Source organism: Solenopsis invicta, chromosome 16, assembly GCF_016802725.1.
Source record: "Solenopsis invicta isolate M01_SB chromosome 16, UNIL_Sinv_3.0, whole genome shotgun sequence".
Lineage (NCBI taxonomy): Eukaryota > Metazoa > Arthropoda > Insecta > Hymenoptera > Formicidae > Solenopsis > Solenopsis invicta.
In genome coordinates, this window is record NC_052679.1 from 7348164 (window position 1) to 7372720 (window position 24557).

At 36.2% G+C, this 24557-nt stretch overlaps 1 protein-coding gene across 1 annotated transcript; it reads right to left on the reverse strand.

The window, feature by feature from the left end:
* Positions 1-5470: 5470 nt before the first annotated feature.
* Positions 5471-6467, reverse strand: LOC120359760 (nucleolin 1-like). Its single transcript, XM_039458680.1, has 2 exons — positions 6351-6467; positions 5471-5889 (listed from the first exon to the last, which is right to left on the reverse strand). Exons 1-2 carry the CDS (start codon positions 6462-6464, stop codon positions 5701-5703), a joined length of 303 nt encoding a protein of 100 aa, XP_039314614.1. The 5' UTR covers positions 6465-6467; the 3' UTR covers positions 5471-5700.
* Between the last annotated feature and the right edge of the window lie 18090 nt (positions 6468-24557).

Genomic DNA, 24557 nt, shown 5'->3' on the forward strand with positions numbered 1-24557 from the left:
TGAACTCTCTAAATAAGTGTACACTTAAAATGAAATAGATAGATGTTTCAAAGTTAGCGAAAGCAAGAAGGAACGTTCCAGTGCAGTCTAGTGCAGGAACAGAAAACAAGCCTAATGTTTCCAATTCCGCGTCTTCGTACACTTTCGGCCTTCCGCTACGTTCTTTGTCTTCGACGTCAAATTCACCGTTCTTAAACGTGTGAAACCACTTACGGCAACTTCTCTCACTTAAGGCAGCCTCACGATATGCTTCTACAAGCAATCGATGCGCCTCGGCTGCAGATTTCTTCAAATTAAAGAAGTAAATCAAAAGCTCCCGCAAATGATGCTTATTCGGCTCAAAACTCGACATTTTCACACGAAAAAGGTATATGATGCTGATACAAAATCGCTAATATTTTAAGGTTATGTTGTTGCCAGATGTCCAACCTTACGATATAACGTTTTACAACAGACAATTTCAACCATAACATACTAGTGGCGCCATTTTTTGTGAAACGGCGGAAACTTATTTATACTCCTAATAATAAACTAAATATTTCGTGGTATATATAACTATATTTTTAAAGATAACTTCTATTTTGACAAAAACGTAATCGTTCATTAATTTTAACAACTATATTAAAAATTAAGATAACGTAATGTATGCAAACATAAAAATATTTTATCATCACTTAAAAATTTAATCAAAGTTACAATTGATATATTACGTTATATACAAAATAAATTTGTAGTATTTTTTATCATATTTATTACTTTTATTATATTACTGTCAGTCATTTTGAAGATTGTATAGGAGGGCTGAATTTAAACGACAACAAGAGACGTTACAATATTTTGCAAACTACTTTTACAATTTAAATAAATCCTATATATGATTTTCAATATACAACTATATATACTAAAATAGATTTATTTTTTTAATGTCAATGTATTTCTGGAATAAATTAATAACATTATAACACAGTATGTGAAGTGTGATAATTGTAAGTTAACAATTTAATGGCAATCTTAGGCAATACAAGTTTAAAATCGAAATATAAGGCGTCTTTAAAATATTATAACTTAAGTAGTCTGTAAGATGTTTTATATCCCAATTTTAGATGTGTATACAAATTTATGCTATCTGGTATTAGAATAAGAATAGGGAAAATAATAAAATAACGATAAAAATTTATTTAATTATCATTAATACTCTAAAGTCTAAATAATTCCCACTTACAAAGTAATAAAAAATCCAATATTATATTTTTCACATTTTTTTGTATGAAATTATTTACAAATTGACTCTTGCAGTACGTAGCAGTATTTTCATCGCAATAGATAATACGTATCTTGAAAGATTCTACGTATCTTGAAAGATTCCAAGGTATTTGGTGTTATTCTAAAAAATATTAAATATGTAACGACCTGTCTTTTTTCGCGCACGGAGCGGCGTGAGTTCGGCGGACGAGGACGCGGACTGAGGTCGCTAAGAGAACTAGACTGGTGTTGTTGGATAAATAAGCGAATCTTTCTGTTTGTTTTCTGTTCCTGAACTCCCTGAATTAGTGTGCACTTAAAGTGAAATAGATATATATTTGAAAGTTAGTGAAAACAAGAAGGAACGTTCCGGTGCAGTCTAGTGCAGGAATAGAAAACAAGCCTATCATTTCGCGTATGGTCGGTACAATACAGAAGCGTGGCGTTCTGGCCACGGCGCTCGGACGGACGTAACAAAACTTAGAATTTACGCGCGGATGGACAAACGGAAATCAGAACGCGCGGACGGACGGACGGTATGTATACGCGCGATTCGGAACGGTCGGATTTTAAACGCGGTATCTTATAACGGTGTTTATTTACAGGTGCCGAGATTCTCGGAATACGGAATCCTTGTTGACGCGCTGGTACCGTGGCCTTGCTGAAGGCCGCGGCCACGGCCGTAGACGACGCGCGTGCGGTACAGCTGTACTTCGGCCCGATCGCGACGCGCTGCAGTTAATACCACGTTCGGCGGTGGTAATCGACTCACGCCAAGATCTCTTGGTGGAGGCGCGGAATTCCACACCCCAAGTCGTGAGTCGATACCGTGACAGGACGGCGGATCGGGGAAGTGCCGACTACCAGGATCTCCTGATGGAGCCCAAAATGGACTTAAGGGAGACTTCTTGTGTGACGGGTCAAAAAAATCGAAAAATTTTTTTTTTCATATTTTTATAGTTTGACATCTCAAAAATGACATCTTTAAAATATTGAGACGAAATTCATTAAATTGACGAAGTTATAAAGGACGCAGCCTCCATATGGCGCGCCGACCGAGTTTTCCATGCGGCGAGCACATCGTTGCGTATCAGGTAGTGTTCTCACACCTAGTCAGATGGTGCTTAGGACGATTCTTTGTGATCCCTTAGGGGAATATCGTTTAAAATTTCTGTTACAAGAGAAAAAATGAAAGTCATAATGAAAGTCTGAATTGGTTAATTTGGAAAATTGCACCAAAACATTTGCACTGCGGGACCAAAACGGTGGAAATTGCTACTTTTTTGGCAGTATGTATTTTTAATAAAAGTTTTAATTCAATTTTAAAAATCATGAACATAATGGGATTAAAAATCGGCCAAAATGCCAAAACTTTCGTCGATAATAGAGACAACGAGCGCGTCAAACGTTCGGAGCAGCACACATCACATGAGGCAAAGAAGGCCAGAATTACCAAGAGACAGGCAAAAACAGATCAACACGAATTTTTTGAAGTTGAGGAAGGTCTCTTATGTGGCCCTGGCATAGCTGACTAAGGGTAAGTTACAGAAATTATTCATTATCTACCTCAAAAGGGCCTGCAAAACTTTAAACGCGTTTTTCTCAAAACGACATTTTGCAAATCGGGCGCCATGATTTTTCAAAAACTACTTGGCTGATCGATTTCAAATTTTACAGAAATGTTGTGCACATATGTAGCTATGGTGTGAACCAAAATATTTTCGATATCTTTAAAATTACTATTTTTTTGGACTGTGAAATGTTAGAATTTTATAGTAAAAATCAGACCATTACACTTTAAGTGCCGCCATTTTGTCAATTTTTTTTCAAATTAATTTCTTTTGGTTCACACGATAGCCACATTCATTACGAAAAAAATAAAAAAAAAATTATGTATTTCAGATGACCAGGACCGTATCAATCGTGGCGCCCGATGGAGGAGAATTTTAAAACTTACTTTTTTAAATAATTTGTATTTTCCATAATTTTGAGTAAAAAAGTTTGAAAAAAATTGAGGTACTTTTTAAAAGATGAATAAGTTTAAGTATAAAACATTAAATCTGTAGGTCTAACCATTTTTTTTAAATTAATTCTTAAAAATTGCATTGAAAACGGCCCGTCACACAAGAAGTCTCCCTTAAGCCCGTGAACCGGCGGTCTAGGAAAGCGAATGGCTCGTGTCAAGATCGCTTGACTGAAGCTAAGGCACTTAACTCCGTTGAGCGCTCGGGATAGACTTCCTTCTCGGACGGGAGATCAGACGGAGAAGAAGAAGCCTCGACTCTAGGAGCGGCAGCGCTTACATACCCGAGTCTCGTGGGCAGAGACGGTGCGGGGGTACGGAACGGTACGGAATCGGTGGGGGACTCCCCGCCGCTCGAGATCGGTCCAACGGCCGCCACTCCGGTCGAGCGCGTGCGCGCGGAGATCTGTCGACGCGCGGATGCGTAAACGCGCGCTACGCCGGTGTTTGAATTCTTATTGGCGCTGTGCACCGTGTTTTCGCTGTCCGGCGGTTGTTTGGCCGGACAGGCTGGAACGGTGGACGGTCCGAGGGGGGAGCGGAAAGGCGGTTTGTTACAAATAAATTAATCATAATTAATAATTGTTAATAATAAACATTTAGTTCCCATTGCACGAAAGTATAGGATGTTGCAAATGGGGTTAGCAGTTGACATATATCAGTTAAAACTCAGAAATAAATAAATTAATTAATAAAAATTTGAAAGCAAAATAAATGAAAAAATAAGAAGTAAAGTACAATAGATATTGTAGTAAGATTATGAATTATTTTCTGTCCGTCCAGAAATATTTTTGCATGTAGCAAAAACACAAGAATAGCCTCCTCTTGCATTCATTTTAAATAATAATAATAAAATTATAATTATGATATAAAATTTTCCTCAGCTTTACTAATTTTTACACTTATTTTATTTGCCGGTATATCGTCGCAGTTTAGTGCAGCTTGACTACATATCGTCGCAGTTTAGTGCAGCTTGACTACATATATGATATCATGTGATATTGTTATGACAGTCAGCCATATTCTTGATTGTATAGCCAACGCATGCGCAGAAGAAATTTGACCCATACTTTTCTCGCACTGTCGCTACTGTATATACTGTGCCCTCGCTAGGGCAAACCGAATAACTTAAAGACAAAATAGGTACGGTAAAAGATTCGTGCCGGCGACAACGCAGTCGCCGGAACCGCGCTACGAAATTAATCCAACACACGCGAGACAACAACGCACCGATAGCTCGGGCGGTCGTGCGATCACGGCCGCAACACAACTCGCGCACGTGCGCGAGGGTTTTGCGGCTTCCCGGGAAGCCGGTCGTCCGTGAATTTCCACGGCGGGACGGCTCAAACACACGCGGCAGCCGACAGCTGGGTGCCTCGACGAGATCTCGTGCTTGAGGCGGAGAGCCAGCCAAACACCAAGAAACAAGGTGCGTTCAATCGCCACGCGGCGGACGCACTCACACACTAACCTAATGGCTCCATCTCAGAACGCGAGCCGATCGACACCGACAGCCCGTGGCTTTACACAATTGTCAGAGGGTCACCTCGACGACGACTCCGGTCCTCCTCCTGGTTCCTTGGGCCCTCGGGGATTCCCTGCTGGACACGCTCGCTAGGGCCGGGCACTCTCGCTATCCGGTAGCTAGGCCGATATCCCTCGGTCGCTTTCTTTAACGCACCATGTCAAAGAGGAACCTGAGAGGGGACAGGCTTCGAGTTTAGATGGAACCTTATTTTGAAGCGCCTCTATGTTTCGTGAAAAATGGACATTGAACTACGTAGCCAATGTCCATTTTCCACGTCGGTAATGTCCACGTTTAGGTGGTTCTCAGCGGTGCTATGTCCATTTTTACGGTTCTCTTCTGTGCTATGTGCAGGAGTGAGAGATGCATCAGTTGGATAAAGACGGATAATGGATCTCTGTCTGTCTTCTGTTTAGACCATCGGTTAGAGAGAGAAAGTATCGCGGTAGCAAACACGGAGCGAGCGGCGATGTTATCTCTACGGATACCCTCCTCTCCACTCCCCTCTCGCCTATCTCGTTTTCCGCGCTACGTTTTGGCCGTAAAATTCAGAAAGTCCTCTTCGGACGATTTCTGGGCAGGGACGTAGAAAGGCCAGAAAGCGCCTACTCTTTAAAAATGTTTTATATTTTGTTATATTTGTTGTAATGACGTACGCGCATATGTATGATTTAAAAATGACAATATGCGCGTGTTTAATATTGTACAAAAAAATAATAATGTAATAAAAGAATTTATGGATACCTGAGAATCATATTTTTATTTTCTTTCAAGTGCGATTTTACGTGAAGATAATCGATCTAATTTCAATACAACGTTACGAGGGCGACAATTTAATTAAATATATACCTTTTTAAAAATAATTATTTATTTTTATTAAAATATTTTGTAATTATTATAATAATTTTAATTATAATAAATAATTGTGGACTTGTATGCCCCTCCCCTCTCCTCTTATTGTCCCGCAACCACCGCCTCTACCCCTGCCACTACCCCTTCCTGCTCTTCCTCTTCCTCGTCCTCTTCCACGTCCTCTTCCTCTCCCTCTTGTACGCATGCCCGCAATAGCGGCGTAAATTATAGTTTGCAAATCGGCAGTCTGAAACAAAAAAAAAAGAAAGATAAAAAGATGCTTGTGCTAACTTTGTATCATTAAAAGCATCTACAGTTTTCTGTGTGGGTGAACCAAGGGGGTCGATCGTGAAACTTTTACCCTAAGGCGGAAACGTGAAAAGTGAAAAATTTCTCCATTAACTTCAATGGTAAAGATTTTCACTTTTCACGTTTCCGCCCTAAGGAAAAAGTTTCATGATCGACTCCAAAATCATGAAAAACAATAGGCTCGTTTTTCAATACTGAAACTGTGGCCGGTGTTCGTAGTCGCTTTTTATATTTAAGATCGTCTTAAGCATTATCTTAAGATGTCATTAACTAATCAGAAAACTGTATTAGCATCTTAAGCTATTACTTAAGATGATCTTAAAATAAGAATAGACTATGAAAACCAGCCTGTAACCGCATATAAAAACATGTTTAGTTTTATATTTAATAAACACTTACATTTATAGTTATTAAATTCGTGGCCGATGGCACCGCTGCTGCCGTCGACATCGTCGCTTTATCGGCTGCCATCGCCGTCGCTGTCGACGTCGTCGCTGCCGCTGCAGATGACATCGTCGTCGTCACCGCCGCTGCACTCGACGTTGTTGTCGTCGTCACCGCAGTTGACGTCATCGTCGTCCTCGCCGCTTCAGACGACGTCGTCATCGTCGTCGTCGCCGTCATCGCTGCCTCAGACGACGTCATCGTCGTCGTCGGCATCGCAGTCGACGTCGACGTCGTCGTCGTTGTCATCGTCGTCGTCGTCGCTGCCGTCGTCGGTGTTGGCATCGTTGTCGTCGTCACCGATGTTTTTTGTACTAAAAAAATAATATTTTTACAATATAATTAACAATGTTTTACTGTAATAATATGTTTTTTATATATTTTTATAAGTATATAGATACACTTACTAGATCTGCGGTGCTCGTCCTGCGTCTTGCCTCGATCGTTGAACCACAGTCGAACATTGAATGATCGGAATAATAGAGCGCTCGCCGAGCTCGCGTCGTCTTATAGTATTGTCGCTTTTTAACCACGTACGGACCGATTCGATCGGTAGATTGTGAATGCTTTTTTTGTAGAAAAACATGTGTACGTTGTTGATACACATAGCCGTTGTATATTTATAATAATCATAATTTGTATACGATTTTTTATTTTATGCATATATTGAAGAGTATCCTGCATCGTGAAAATTTTTCACTGAATTTTTAAGTAAATTGGAATCCTTTTTATAAATACTGAAAGAGATCTCACAAGAATTTGTATAATTTTTGTAAGGAAGGTCTTGTGAGATTTTGTAGGAAAAATTTCTCATACGAACTTCAGACAAGAACATACAAGATTTTGCAACAGGGTTTATTATAAATAATAAGCATAATCTCGTACATTTGTATTATTAAGAAATAACATTATGTGTACGGTTATTAAACATTTGCCTCTTTTCCAGCATTGCTTTCTATACAATTTGTTATAAAATTATCATACAAAAATTTGGTGAATTATAATAAACTTATAAGCAACATAAGATGTGTATAGAAAATTTATTTTCAGATATGACTTCTTAAGACTCCCGAATTATAAAAAGTTGCCTATTGAAGCTGTATTTTTTGAAATATAAATTATGATACAAAGAATCTTATCAGTTCGATTCGTCTTTCTCGTAAACGTTTAAAATTAAGCGTTAGAAAAGAAGAAAAACAAAATAGCGCGACGACGTTATGTGACGACGAAGCTCGCTATTGTTCGACGCAGTCCGCGTTTCATAGTGAGACAGTGTACTTCGATAGCGTGTTTTTAAAGTTCTTTGCTTGTGTACCAAATCGCGTTTTTGGTTGCAACTATAAGTTCTTTTATACTTTTTATTTTATTTATTTAGTAACACTTCTTGATTTATTCAATAAATCAAGTTTGTTACCCTTATTCTTTTCAGTTAACGCTCTGTCTCTAATTCGTATTCTTTTCTTTTTTTGTTTCTTATATTTCTTCAATTAAAGTATTTTTTTGTGCAAATAATTCTTTAAACGAAAAAGTGTAACAATGAGTGAAAAGCGTGTGGAAACCGTATACGACAAGTGTATGTATAAAAATTGTCGTAATAAAAGACATTCAACGGGAACACATTTATTTCGATTTCCTGCAATTACTGATGCTAGATGTCAATTATGGATACGTAACAGCGGTAAGTTCCTTATCATATTTATTATATAAATTACTAGACATTTGTTTAAAGTACAGAGTGTCTGGTAATGACCAGATCACCTTTCGAGCTGATAGAGCAAGTCAAACTGCCCAAACAAGTCGTTTACCATTTTTCTATAATTAACGAGATAATAATTACTGATAATTGCCGATTTAGCTGAGCCAAATGTAAAGGCCGCGATACAGGCTTTTGCATAGCTGCATAACCGTATGCATAAAGAAATTGATTGGTCCATTTCTTTATGCATGTGCTAACGGACCAATCAATTTCCTTATAGATACGGTTATGAAGCTATGCAAAAGCCTATGTCGAGACCTTAAGCGTGTGGCAAGATAAGACTACTCGGCTACGTGCAAGACGCGGGAAGATTTGTTTGCAAGCAGCAATAGACACATGAGCGGTATGGTGCTGAGAGTAAGAGCGAGTGAGAGAACGAAAGAGCGAGCGAGAGAACGAAAGAACGAGCGAGAAAGCGAAAGAGCGAGCAAAGAAGTAAAAGAATGAGCAAAAAACTGAGAAGAGATAATTAAGAAGTTAAAAATTGTCAATTGTTAATTTGTCAAAGTGAATTTATTAAATGACTAACTTTATACTTTTTGGTTACAACGTCTTTCCAATATTATTTATCTCAAATTTTTTCAGATTTTAAAAAATAATATGTTTTTTACTTTGTGCGGTACATGTATTTTTATTAATTTAACTCTTTTTGCTTACTTTTAAATTCGGTAACATTTTCGCGGCACACCGATTGTACAACATTTTACAATACTAATATCTCGTTTCATAATTTTATTTCAGGAAATACTACTTTGGCAAAATGGACTGCCAACTCACTACGTCGTGCCGGTCTGTGTGAAGATCATTTCGATCCAAGTTCCTTCAAGGAAGGACCAACAAAGAAGAAAAATTTTAAGACGTTAAAAAGAGATGCTGTTCCAGTGAAATTTAACGGCTACTCACAACACGAATTGGAAACAAAAAATACAGGTACGAACCAAAATTTAACGTTACCGGCAGAAATAGATATAAATAATGACACAGAAATAGTGTCACAAGAAATTATTACTGACAACGTCGAAATAAATTTCAATAATGACACAGAAATAGTGTCCCAAACAATTAATAATGATAACGTCAAAATTAATGTTCCAAATTACCGATACATTAAAACGTACCAACGTGCAAAAGAGATGTATTTTTATTCTTCGGATGAAGAAGAAAATGTAAGTGAATGGATTAATGAGGAACCATCGGAGATAAAAGATGTGTGTAATGTGGATATACCTGTAATTGAAGAAAAAAGGGGGAAGCATGCAAGCGAGAAATCAAAATCAGAAGTAGCACAAGTGGAACTTTTAAAGCGAGAAAATCTTCGTTTGCGTAAAATTATTAAAAAGTTAAAATTTTGTTTGCGTACTCGACAAATTTCAAATAGAAAAACGACAAGTAAAAAGAGCCAAAAAAAAATTATACAAAATTTTATTGAAAATCAAAATTTACATCCTGTTGCTCAAGCAATGATAACTTTGCAACTGCACACACCTAATGCACCGTATACGCAAGAAGAGAAAAGTCTTGCGCAACAATTATTTTATTACTCTGCTTCTGCATTGCGCCGCTTACGACAGGCAGGTTGCACGTTCCCTTGTGAACGAACTATTAGAAGATGGCACGAAGAATACAATATTGTGCCAGGATTTTGCGATTTTGTTTTTTTTAAACTACAAGAGAAACTCGCAGACTTGTCTGCGACGAAATGGGACGAGATGTCAATAAAATCATATCAAGAATATTCACCTCATTTAGATCAAGTAGAAGGACTTGTAGATCTTGGGCCTTTAGGAAGAAGAAACGAAAATGCTAAATGTGTTTTTGTCTTTTGCTTAGATAGTATTAACGCGCGTAACCCGTGGCGTCAACCATTGGCATATTTTCTTCCTGGAAAATGCATGAAAGCGGAAGAAATAATATATTTATTGAAAGAATGTTTACACAGACTAAGCAATACAGATGCTGATGTACGAATTTTGACATGTGGTCAAGGATCATCTAATCAAAGTGCTTATAATCAACTTGGTGTAAGCACAGATAATCCATTTTTTATTCATAAAGGAAAAAAATATTACGCGTCATTTGATTTTCCACATTTAGTAAAACGATTAATGAGTTTACTAAGAACACACCAATTTTTATATTGCGGTACAGAAGTTGTAGCATCTTTTAACGATTATGAAGAGACATGGCGCATTGATAATGCTGCACAAGGAGGATCAAATTTATTGTCACATATTACAGAAGCGCATCTTTACCCCAATAATTTTCAATTAATGAACGTCAAAAAACCATTCCAAGTATTGAGTAATAGATTTACAGCCTCAATGAGAACAGCGGGCTATGGAAAAGAATTGCAAAGCGATACATGGGAAGCGACGGCAAATTTCACAGAATGCATGAACAATGTAATTGATGCTTGCAATTCATACAGTTATAATATGAAATTTGGAGGAAAACGATTACTTTCTGATAAAAATCCGGATATTGAAAATTTGTTAAGAGAATTTATCACATGGTGTTCAGGATGGTCGACGTCACCTGATAAAATTTTGAAAATTCCATGCTTAAAAGGATTTATTGTGACCATACAAGCTCTCTTGGGAACATATAATGATATAAAAATAGAAAATAAAACGTTTGAACTTGCGACAGGATTGTGTAACCAAGATTCTGTTGAACACTTATTTTCAAAATTCAGACAACGTGGTGGATTTAATAATAATCCAACTGCAAGAATAATCCGATGTAATGTAAGACACATTATATGCATAGGATATATCCATACAAGTGACAAAGGAAATGTGCAGTGTCCAGAAGCTGAGTGCCTTATTAATTCACCCACAAATTTAATTAAATCAATTGACACTTCTATGACTGCAAATAATATTTCTGTACAACACGAAATTGATCCCGAGGACGAATTATTTAATGACGATGTAAATATTGTCGAAGAGTATGATAATACCAATGTTACTGGAAATAAAAGTTCATTGAGTAGTTACGATAACAATGCTATTGCATATTTTGCTGGATACGTAGCACGGAAAAGCATTGCACAAACTAAATGCGATAATTGTCGTAACATTATGACGAAAACGCCAATGGATGACGCCACAGCAAACGAAAAATATATAGAGCTGCGAGAGTTTTCAAATTCTGATGAAGATGCTCCTTCAGTTACAAAGTTGATACGACCGACAACTCTTTTTGCCAAAGTGATCGAAATTCAATTACATGCAATTGATTGTAACTGGGAACGCTTATCTACAGCAGTTTTACAAAATATTAAAAAGGAATGCATAAACGTAACGAATAATACGTATTCAGAATGGTTTTATGAAGATAATTCATGTTATAAACATCGATTGGAAGCACTGCAACTTTTAATCCGTGTAAAACTATATTCACGTACACGATACAATAATCGTGCTAAAAAAACGGACAAGGAATCTCGTAAAAAGATGCAGAAATTATTGAACAAATAAAATGACGTAAAACGCATGAAAATAAAAAACAAATAATTTTTATATATCTCAAAGTATTTCCTTCCATTTATTTTTATTCTTTGTTTCTTCATAGTTTCATCATTGTAGAAAAAATAATTGCTGCATGTATATTATGATATTGTATTTATATAATAGTTCAACAGAGTGAAATATATTTACAAATCATATTACTGTGCAGCAAGTATTATTTTCGAGTAATGTGTAAAATTAATATGCATTTTTTAGTATCGTAGAAGATCGCAATCACAATTGAAATAATTGCATAAATCTTAGATTAGCAGATGTTATCACAGGACAAATAAAAGATTAATGTGGTCATGCTACGACATTGTGAAATCATACATTTACTAGTTACTAATGATGTAATGCAAGACACAAAGCAAAAAAGAATGAAAGGAAATACATTAAATATGTTGGCAATAAATTATGCATAAATGCATATATATATATATATATATATATGTTTATATATACATATAATATATATGTATATATGTATATACATATATTACGTACCGTGATTTTTAAAAATCACAGTATTTTATAATAAGATACAAAAATATTTTAATACACGTATGTGTATTAAAATATACAAAATATTTCAGAAAAAAAAATAACTGATATTATATCAGTTATTTCAAAGAAGTTTACTACGTAAACTTCTCTGTGATAACATCTGCTAGTCTCAGATTTATGCAATTATTTCAATTGTGATTGCGATCTTTGTGACATGCTTAATAACAAAAACACCAACAATAATTGTAATTTTATAGTTTTAAAGAATTTCGATTTTTATAAACATGCGTTCTACGTTGAAAATATCAAATATAGATTATATATTTTACAAACTAAGAGATGCGCTCTTTTTAACTTTTTGCATATTCTTTCTCTATAATTAAAAAAAAATACAAATTTAACTTTCAACTGATTGTTGCTTCCCATTTTTTCCCCTTCGTGAGAATCACCTTGACGTGGTGAAGGGGCTCAGCTTTTTAAGCTGCTAAGATTCTCATTTACGTGAGTATGATGCAAATATAAGTTAATTCGCGCGCATGTATATAAATGTTTTATTAAAAATTATACAAGTTATGAGTATTATTTCAATAAAATCGTAGCCATATTGATTTCAATCTGTGCATCATACACGTTCCGAGCGCACGCGCGCGTGCTGTGTGTGTGTGTGTGTGTGTGTGTGTGTGTATGTGTGTGTGTGTGTGTGTGTGTGTGTGTGTGTGTGTGTGTGTGTGTGTGTGTGTCTGTGTTGTGTAACATAGAAATTTTTGTTAAAAGATAAATATAAGAGAACATTAAATATTTTTTCTTGTAAGTTAATGTACACTTCACATCTAAAAAAGATCATACATGCTGTTGCGAGCACCGCAGAGCACCGTAAACCGTAAGGACGAGCACTGTGAAGCAGGAACCAGTAAGTACACGTCTATGTACTTTACTTATAACAATTATATTAGTAAAATATTGTTATTTATTCTAAAAATTCTATTTTTTCAGTGGAACAAACATTGGCGACGACGACGTTGACAGCGGCGGCGACAACGACGACGATGTCGACAGCGGCGGCAGCGACGTCAACAGCGGCGGCGACGACGACGACGACATCGACAGCGGCGGCGGCGACGTCGACAGCGGCGGCGACGACGACGACGACGTCGACAGCGGCGGCGGCGACGACGACGACGTCGACAGCGGCGGCGGCAACGACGACGACGTCGACGACGACGTCGACAGTGGCGGCGGCAACGACGACGACGTCGACGACGACGTCGACAGCGGCGGCGACGACGACCCCAACGGCGTCAGCCGAAACGGCGACGACAGGATTCGTAACATTGTAAGTATTAATTAAATATAAACGAGTTTCTAGATGCGGCTATAGTTTCGCTATTAAAAAACGAGCGTATTGTCGAAACATGATCTTGGTTTGCCACGGTTCACCTACACAGGCAAATGTGGTTTTTTTTAATGACAAAGTTGACATATAAGCATCGTTTTATCTTTCTTCGGTATTCAATAAATGCTTTTACACATTCTTTAAATTTTTTGTTTCAGACTTTAGATCTAGAGAAAATAATTAGTGCGGCATTCGCTCGAGGAAGAGGGAGAGGCAGAGGAAGAGGGAGAGGACGAGGAAGAGGAAGAGGACGAGAACGAGGAAGAGGTAGAGGTGGTCGCGGGACGATAATAAGAGGAGGGGGGAGGGGCATACAAGTCCACAATTATTTATTATAATTAAAATTATTATAATAATTACAAAATATTTTAATAAAAATAAATAATTATTTTTAAAAAGGTATATATTTAATTAAATTGTCGCCCTCGTAACGTTGTATTGAAATTAGATCGATTATCTTCACGTAAAATCGCACTTGAAAGAAAATAAAAATATGATTCTCAGGTATCCATAAATTCTTTTATTACATTATTATTTTTTTGTACAATATTAAACACGCGCATATTGTCATTTTTAAATCATACATATGCGCGTACGTCATTACAACAAATATAACAAAATATAAAACATTTTTAAAGAGTAGGCGCTTTCTGGCCTTTCTACGTCCCTGCCCAGAAATCGTCCGAAGAGGACTTTCTGAATTTTACGGCCAAAACGTAGCGCGGAAAACGAGATAGGCGAGAGGGGAGTGGAGAGGAGGGTATCCGTAGAGATAACATCGCCGCTCGCTCCGTGTTTGCTACCGCGATACTTTCTCTCTCTAACCGATGGTCTAAACAGAAGACAGACAGAGATCCATTATCCGTCTTTATCCAACTGATGCATCTCTTACTCCTGCACATAGCACAGAAGAGAACCGTAAAAATGGACATAGCACCGCTGAGAACCACCTAAACGTGGACATTACCGACGTGGAAAATGGACATTGGCTACGTAGTTCAATGTCCATTTTTCACGAAACATAGAGGCGCTTCAAAATAAGGTTCCATCTAAACTCGAAGCCTGTCCCCTCTCAGGTTCCTCTCTGACCATGTACACCCAGCGACTTTGAATCTGTCCATGGGGAAATTTTCTAAACTGAGAAGTCGCTATCTTTCTATATACTTACAGTTCATGATTAACGTAACGACCAATAAGCTCTAGTCGTTTCATTAATCATGAACTGCGAGTATGTAGAAAGTGGTGACTTCTCAGTTTGGAAAATTTCCCCATGGACAGAATCAAAGTCCTTGGGTGTACGCCGAACGCCGGGTCGCACGCAAAAGCCGAGAGGATCGCGCTCGATACGCGATCGATGAGCGTTACCCCTCCCACAGGGTGCGCGATATCTTTGCGTCAAGCAGCGCGGCCTATCAGCGGCCGCCCTTATCTAGCCGTGACGTCACGGTAGCACAGTGTTGGGTCTCCGCAGGTGTTGTGTGGTCCCCGTCGGCATTCGACATCCTCGCCGCTCTCGTCGTTCTCGCGGCTGACAGCAGCCGAATCTTCCTGCGACGATTCTACGCCGCTACCCTCCTTGATGGACAGCCGGCATTCGACGACCCTAGTCCTGGCCGTTCGTCCGCCCCAGCCTGTCCATCCGCTATGCCACTTGCAAGCCTCTTTTGCGTGGCGCTTATCTGTCGCTACGTCTTGTCTCGTCTTCCTCTCCGTCGGCGGTTTCCTGTGCGCCGGCCTTGGACGACCGCCTTCTCCATTTCTGGCCGCTGTCCGTCTCCTTCGCCGCTGCTGGTCCTTAGGCGACGTTCGTCGAGGTGCCTGCGGTTACATGAAATAAACCGCGAATGAGTAAATGGAAATAATACGCTACGCAGTCCCGCCGGAGATTTCGCTCTCTTGCTGAGTGCTCGACCCGGTCATACTTCCTTGAGCTATGCTTAGGTGGAAGACGAAGCGGCGAGGCAGATAAAACAGCCACGTCACAATGTATACAATTAAATTAATATTACAGAAAGAATAATGTTAAAAAAAAAATTGTTATGTGGAAACTTTATTTTCAAATTTTTTATCAAAAAAATACTAATTAATGCTCCTGAATCTTTGCAAAATAATTTCACTGTCTCTTCTGTAATGATTGATTTAAGACTACTTTAACCAACTTTGATTAACTTTAATCGACGATTAATTTTATCAGCAATACTGTCAACAACTCGTATTCATTATAATAAAAAAATAATTCCATCTATATTAAAATTAAAATAAATTATATCAGATACTGTAATTGATCAAATATATTATTAGATAAAGGAAAAAAAAGAATTTTACTTTTTTATAATAAAATAAACTGTTTTCTTTTACAACTCTGTTAGCAACTCTGTCGATTGAGTCAATTGTTAATTAAAGTTGCCTTTAATTAAAGTAGCCTTTAATTTTAATGTATTGTACTAATCTAAAATTCATAATAAAAGTCCAAAAATTTAATTTAAAATAGAATTGTGGAACATTTTTAAATTTTTCAGATACGCCTACAGAAGTACCAAAATATAAATCTGAGACAAATAAAAGGTTATCTGAAATTAATGAAGTTAGACTGTCTGTGGAAAATTCCAGCAACGTGGGCATCAGCTCAAGCAGTCAAAATATCGATAAATTGAGAGTAAATCTTTTCTCTGGAAGCTGGAAGGAGAATTCCGGCAAAAAGAAGCTAGCACACCCAAGTTAAAGCAACAAATACGAGACGTACTGGTCGTTAATTACTCGAACAGTGATAGTTTCAAAGTTGAAATGTTAGACTTTTCAACTGCACACATAGAATACAATTAATCTATATTTATAAAATTTTTTATCGTAATAAAAGTAATAACGATTTTTTTCATACTGAAGAAGAACGATAGTTTCAGTTAAGATGCATTCACAATCAGTGATATTTTAGCAAAATGATAACAAATAACGTGTACATATTTTCTTTTTTATATATAGGGGAGACCGGGGCAAATCGTTAGAGGGGGTAATTCGATAATTGGAAATATCTTTTTATGGGTACATAATAAAAATTTACTTTAAATACTGTAAACACGTCCTAATGTAACGATGTTGCTAATAAAGATTTGTTGGTAACGGCGTCATATTAAAGTCATAATAGTGAAAAATGTGTTTTGCGACAGTCGAAGTAATTTCTGATAGTCGGCATTTCTTCGAAATTTAAATAAGATAATAAGGTTTTTTTGAAAACTTTGAATGTATCGTGTCTAGTTGAACGTATTTGAAACATTTCGTGTTTACTTTTTGCTGTGTGATGTCTATTTTTGTCGATCATATGCAATAATGCGCACAGTTGATGTTGGGGCTATTCGTAATACCGAGCACCGGGGCGATTCGTTAATATGATTGCAGCGCCTAACCTAAGTTGGGTAACCCTAACCTTTCGGCTGTGTTACGAACGTCTGCGCTACGCAAAGTTAAACATTGAGGTAAAGTTCTTCATTGATTTAGTTCAAACTTGATAATATTGTGTCTTTTAGTACATAGAACATGAATATAAATATAAAATTGTCGCTTTTAAGCAGGTAAAAAGTTATAAAGCGTTAAAGATTGACACTTGTAAGGTTACAAAATCTGTCACACCGATGGAATAAAAGAACATGCGATCGTGTATGTTTGCATTTGTTTTTTGTATACCTACATCCTTTTTTAAATAAAAGAAAGTCTTAACAACAGCTTTTTTACAGACTTTCAACTTAAAATACAAATTTTGGAATATTCCCGGATTAGTTACGAATTACCCCGGGCTATATTAGGGCTATTCTTAATTCTTGACATTGGTCGACATTTTTATATGTACTTTAAAGCAAGTACATTTGCATGTTCTATTTATATCGGCATTGTGAAGGGGAAGGTTCAATCTTTCAAACCGGATCATGCTTTTTTTTTAATTAATACAGGACTCAGGAGACACAAAAGAAAAAAAGGTCTAACAATTTGCCTCGGTCTCCCCTACTCTAATTTTGATACATCTTATAAAGAACTTTTTGTAGCGGAATACTATACTTTGCTGGTATCGTATCAAAATCTGTAAATTTAGTAGCTTGAAGAATAAAGAATGTAAAGACGATTTTAATAATCATTTCTTCAAGAATCAGCTGTAACTATTGGAAAGAACTATTTGAAAAGTTTCCGGCTTTTTTAAGAAAAACACATATTTCGAAGCAAAACAAAATTTATTTCTCAACGTAGTCTCCCTGCAATTCGATACATTTGGTCCAACATTTCTTCCACCCTTTCAAACCGTCAGAAAAAAATTGATTGTCTAAACTTGAAAAATATTGGTTTACAGCGTTTTTCATCTCAGCATTTGATTTATATTTTTTTGCCCCAAAAAATTTTTTCAAATTTGGAAACAGAAAAAAGTCGCTGGGAGTTAGATCTGGCGAATAAGGTGGGTGCGGAAGCAATTCAAACTTCAATTCGTTCAATTTTGACATTGCGACCATGCACGTGTGAACCCGAGCGTTATCCTGGTAAAACAAGATTTTTTTCTTGGCTTAATGCGGACGTTTTTTCTTAATTATAGCTTTCAATTTATCCAGCAATGCAGCGTAGTACTGTCCGTTGATTGTTTCATTCTTTGCAAGGTAATCGATAAGAATTATTTCACGATTATCCCAAAAAACTGTTGCCATCACTTTTCCTGCAGAGAGAGCGACCTTTGCCTTCTTCGGAGGTGATTTCCCCACCGCAATCCACTACTTTGACTGTTGTTTGGTCTCAAGCGTATGGTAGTATACTCAAGTTTCATCAACGGTTATCATTCGCCGCAAAAATTTCGCTAGATTTTTTTGATACAGGCTAAAACACTCGCGTGACATGTCCATCCGTATGCGCTTTTGATCGATCCTCAACAAGCGCGGCACCTAGCACGCGGATAATTTTCTCATATTCAATTCTTGATGTAAAATCTTGTGCATCCGTTCAGATAATATCCCACAAGCCTCAACAATATCCTTAACAGTCAATCGACGATCTGCCATTATAGTTTGATGCACTAAATCGACCATTTCATCAGTTGTAGCAATTTTCGGGCGCCCGGAACTTTCCTCGTCTAAAATACTCATACGATCACATTTGTACTCGGCCACCCAATGTTTGACCGTTGTAAATGAAAGGGAGGCTTCACCGTGCACAGAGTCTAACTCATTTTTTATTTCCTAAGTCTTTTTCCCTTTCAAATAAAGACATTTTATCACTGCGCGATACTCAATTTTCTCCATTGTTAATAGAGAATGTCAGCTGACAACTTTGGAAGAATTGCGATAGAGAAAGTAATGATTAAAATGACTTCAAATTTTTACGGTTTACATATGTCAAGGCCATCTATCGAACGGCAAAAGAAATTTTTTTCTACAGTTACTTTATGTCAATGAGGCCGGAAACTTTTCAAATGGCCCTCATATTTTCTGGAAAATGCGCTTTTCTCGCGTATTTCATTTTATCTTATGTAAGTTTTAAAAGTGTTGTTTAGGCAAACTAAAAATTATCAACATTTAAAAATTGCAAATTTCTTAGATTTATTTTATTCCCTAATAAACAACAAATAATTTTGGCCATGAATATACGAATTTTAATCCTGAAATCAATTGTAAAGAAAAAAACGAAATTTATCTTATAATACAAAAGAGAAATAGAAGTATTAAAGGCTGTTTTATGATAAAAAAAATAAAAAAATTAAAAAAAAAATTTAAAAAACAAAAGAGATGAAAAGAAATATTTTGGAGAAGGATACGAAGCAGTGATGGAGAAAAAAGAGCAAAGAGGGAAAGAGCAGAGAAATATTTAGTTGAACTCGCAGCAGGATAGATGGTATGTATATAAAGTGCGTTGCATTGATGCCTGGGGTACCGATTTTAAGGACCACGTTTCTTTCTTAGTTATTTTTACATTCATGACCAAATGCTGCCGTCAACGATTATCGCAGCATTCAATCATGAACATAAAAATAATCAAGAAAGAAACGTGGTCCCTAAAATTGGTACCCCAGGCATCAATGCAACGCACTGTACACTATACTATGACCCTAGAGTCCTATATAAAGAGAGAAGCGACATTGATGTCCGAAGATCTGATTGGTAAAATGATTGATACTTGATTGGCTAAGCGAGCAGCCATATTGTGACCACAGCTGTTTGCAGAATGATACGAATGGTGTTTGATGACGTTAAAGCGGTCCCAAAATGGCGGTGGAGGACTCAATAGGATACTGAAGGTTGTGGTGGGGGTTTGATGTCGCTTCTCTCTTTATATAGGACTCTACTATGGCCCGTATTCATAGTCGGAACTTATTCTTAAGATCACCTTAAGTTTAATCTTAAGGTGCCCTCTAGATTCATAGTCGAAAAACAAGGTAGGATTTAAGCAAATGCTCAAGGCTTGCCTTGTTCAAGATGATTTTATTTGAGAATGTCTTAATGTGATTCATAAACACATCTAAGCATGTTCTTAAGGCTACCTTGTTAGTCATTAATTCATAGTCATTTAAGACTGTCTTATTTCACGCACACATTTATAAATAAGACGATCTTCGCGAAGACGTGTCCGAGGACGTATTAAGCAAGGCTTTTGAAGGTTAAGTGGTTCGCGTGCTCCGGTCATAGGCCTAGTTTACATCGAGCACTTGATACGCGTACTAACTCGTAACTTTCTATTAATTTATCTTACTGTCGACAATACGTGTATACATAATACATATATTTAATTATCTTGATTCATATCATACCAACTTAATATACTATTTTTTAAATTTATTGCCAAAATCAAAACAATTTAATAGAAAATTACTAGTTAGTACGTGTATCAAGTACTCGGTGTAAACTAGGCCAAGGTCATACTTTTAATTGATCTGAAGTAAAATCTGTAGTGATAATAAAAAAGTTCTGCATTCTTAAGGCTGGTTTATAATTACTTAAAGTGGGTTTATAATAGCCGTAACCGTAAGAAATTGACCAATCATAGTTAATTTATAAGAAAATAATCGACGATTAACCAATTTCTTACGGTTACGGCTATTATAAACCTTAAGTGTAGTATTAAATTTTAAACTATTAATATCAATAATGACACAAATCAGAAAAAACTGTTCTGCATGTGGTACATTGCATTACAACAATAAATTTATTTTTCAGAAGGACGGTGTGAACATAAGTAGATATATATATATATATTTATACAGCTCAGCTAGTCAGCTAGTCGCTGAATTGTCATCATCACCTTGGTTTATCTTGAGCGCCTACTCATGCAGAAATAATATCGGCTAACTAGAAACGAATTGTGCTGGAGGCTATTTTATTGGCAATTTTATCAGGCAGTGTAAAATGTGGATCACTCGTAAAAACTGAGAGACATCACGGTGAAAGACGAATGTAAATATGCTTATCATAAGGATTTCTTTGTGCTCGAGCGAAATACTCTAGGCCATCCCTGGTATATTTGCAATATTTAATATTAATTAATAATACTTAACAATTACCTGCCGATTCCGTTAACTCTTCAGTTCAAATGAAATTAAAATCATAGCTTAATAATATATAAGATAGTATTACAATATACAAATTACTTAAATGCAACGTTTCTATTGGAGGAGTCCTAGGGAATATTACGAAAATAGCCAAACGGCAAATAAGTACAATCTTAAGATCATCTTCGTCAAGTCGATGTCAAATCAAATAAGAATTACTTGAGCAAAATCTTCTTCGCGAAGGTCACCTTATTTGGCGACTATGAATTCTTATGACTTAAGACGATCTTGATTGAATAAGATGGTCTTGGCCAAGACTATCTTAAGCGCTGCCTTGAGCTTGGACTATGAATACGGCCCTATGACCCATTGATTCGACGGGTCATAGTAGATGGCTGACTTACCGATGCCACAGTCTAGCACTTTGACTATATAAATATGGACTGCTAGTTGGCTGTAAGAAACATCTACAGCGCCATCATCTCCTAAGCGACGATTTCCAGTATAAAATAACATATGGTGTGGTGTGTGGCTTTTATACGCGACAGTAATAAACATTTGTGCGATTGAGTGATATAATACAATGGTAGTATATTGTTTTATAAATGATTGTACATCAACCAAATATAAAAGTGTAAAGGAGAAACACATTCCTGTACCATTTTTTGGGTAAGTTACTAGTTAATTGCATTGTAACCTAAACTTTTTAATTTTTTTAAATTAGAAAATAAATTAAAAATGAGAAATATAATTCTTACAATGATTCAAGAAATCTAAAATTAGATACATTATTTATTAACTTTGACACATATATTAAAGATCTAGAAATATTAGAGAATCACAAATATGTTATAATAAAATTAATTATTACGTATTATTTGAACGTTAAATTAGCTTATGAAGGTAAAATAATTACGTTGAATGAACACAAAGACTTCATAAGACGTAATTTAATTAAAACTGTTATTTTCAGTGGGCAATAATTTATACTGTACATTTTATTACCCGAAAATAACGGTTCTCGAATGAGGCTTCCTTTTATTTATATGACATCACTTAGTTGGTTTTATTTTTAATTACTTTCTATTTTTTGCTTTATATATTTTATTATTTTATATATATATATATATATATATATATATATATATTAATTATATAATTTTTTAAAATATATCTTTAATAATAAAATGTGTATATTTTATATTTATTTTCTTTTAATTTAGTAAAATTAATTCTTATATTACAGAAATATAATCGCATATTTTGGAGTGAACGTATAAATTCAAAGCGATATATTGTATTCCGTCTCTTTCTTTTCTGATTTTCTACTATTGCTGTCTCGCTTTTTTGTTTCACATTTCTGCCACTTAGGAGATGGAAGCGTTGCAGATCTTTCTTACACGAAAACATAGGAAAGTGGAGGGGTACTAGCAGTCCATATTTATATAGTCAAAGGTCTACCATATATTGTATATGCTAGACTATGACGTCTCTAAGTCAGCCATCTACTATGACCCTTTGAATCAATAACGGGCAGTGTACACCCATGGAATTTGATTCTGTCCATAGGGAAATTTTCCAAACTAAGAAGTCGCTATCTTTCTACATACTTATAGTTTATGATTAATGTAACGACCAATAAACTCTAATCGTTACATTAATCATAAACTGCGAGTACGTAGAAAGTGGTGATTTCTCAGTTTAGAAAATTTTCTCATGGACAGAATCAAATTCCATGGGTGTATAGTCGTAAGCTAAAAGGTTGCAACACATTTTCTTCGATTGTTTTTGAAATGTAGACTTGCTCATCAAACGGCGAACGTCATTGGTCCTTACCTGTGGATCCAACCAATTAAGCATCGAACCATCTATCATCAAAGAAAATGTGTTGCAACCTTTTAGCTCACGACTATACGCGGCATGTGGGAGAGTGGGCGTTCCGTTTCCGTCGCTGTGTTATCGCCTAGGTCGTTGAACGGGGGGCCACTCCGGCCACTGCCATGAGTTCCAGGACAATCCTCATTTGTCGTTGGAAGCGTCGGGCGGGCGGGCGGACGTCACGCGTATATACGCGAGTGTATGACTTCGGAAATACCATTTGTGAGCAATTCCTTTTGGTGATTTCAGTGGAGAAGTAGTAGGGGTATAGTGTGCCCTCGTGTATTGTGTCTTTCCGAAAGCTATCCTGTGTACCAGTGTGTAAACATTAGAGACTGGGTAAGTTAATAAATTCTTTTAATTAAATTAAATTAAAATTAACAGCACATAAAATTAATTTAGTTACGTCAAAAGATATATGAATAAAAATTTAACTCGGTTAAAATTTTATTAAGAAAAAATTAACTTAAGTTAAAATAGAAGTTAATTTTAAAAATCATTATTTATAAAATTAGAATATTGTAATTTTTTAAAATTACATTCTAAATAACAAAACAATTATAGTATAAAGTATCAAATAAATTTTTTTTTTATTTATAATTTAAATTTATATGAAATAAAAAACTAATATTGTTTTTTATATAGACGTATATTCTTTTAGAATTTTTACAGTTCATGATTAAACTATTAAAAATTACAAGGTTACGTATAATGTAAAATATAATCTTACATATGATATATAGATAAAATATAATCCTATTCAAAAAATTTGTCATTATTAAAGTAATTATTAAATTTTAATAAGAACCATTTCAAAATAGTAAACGCACACCGACTCCAGTTGCTTTTTTGTCAGGTGGTTTGGTGGCACACGGTGTACCTTTCTCGATGTTTTCTGAACAGTCTCAGGGCAGATTTCACAACCATCGGTTAATTTAATCGGCTGATTATTCTATCGGAATTGACCAATTGTATTTGTTGTTAAGTAGAATTGACCAGAAATAACCAATCACGGTTGACACTTAGGGCCACTTGCACCAACGCCGATTAACTTAATCGCTGATTAGTCTATCGGAATTAACCAATCGTATTTGTCGTTAAGTAAAAACGATAAATGCGATTGGTCAATTCCGATAGACTAATCAGCGATTAAGTTAATCGACGTTGGTGAAAGTGGCCCTTAACCAGTCACTTAATAGCGTTTTCGATTGGGATGCACTGGCTGCACTCAGTGTCAAGCGCGTGTTCGATTGGCAGCGCCAATGCGCACTTGGCCAGTGTCACGTGTTCGTTTGAACGCACGACACTCGCATAGTGCGCACTCAGTGCGCACTAAGTGGCACGAGATATTTTGACCGTGCCAGTTCAGTGCACTGGATGCATGCAAGCATCAGTGCATTATTGTAAGCAATAACGAACGAAGTTTCAAATTTGAAAAAATGAGCAATCCGGATTTGGATCTTTTTAATATTTTGGAGACATTTTTAGAATCTTCTTCTAGTTTAAGCGAGGAAGAAGAAATAATTGCAATCTTCCAAACTAGAAGAATGATTCCAAAAACTGTAAATTATGTAGCATGTGTAAAAAAAATGGATAATAACACCGTAAT

Coding starts and splice junctions, on each gene's coding strand:
- LOC120359760 (XM_039458680.1), bottom strand. CDS start 6,464: ATGTCATCTGCAGCGGCAGCGACGACGTCGACAGCGACGGCGATGGCA. Junction 5,890..6,350: donor CGAATTTAATAACTATAAAT/GTAAGTGTTTAT, acceptor TTTTTGTTTCAG/ACTGCCGATTTGCAAACTAT.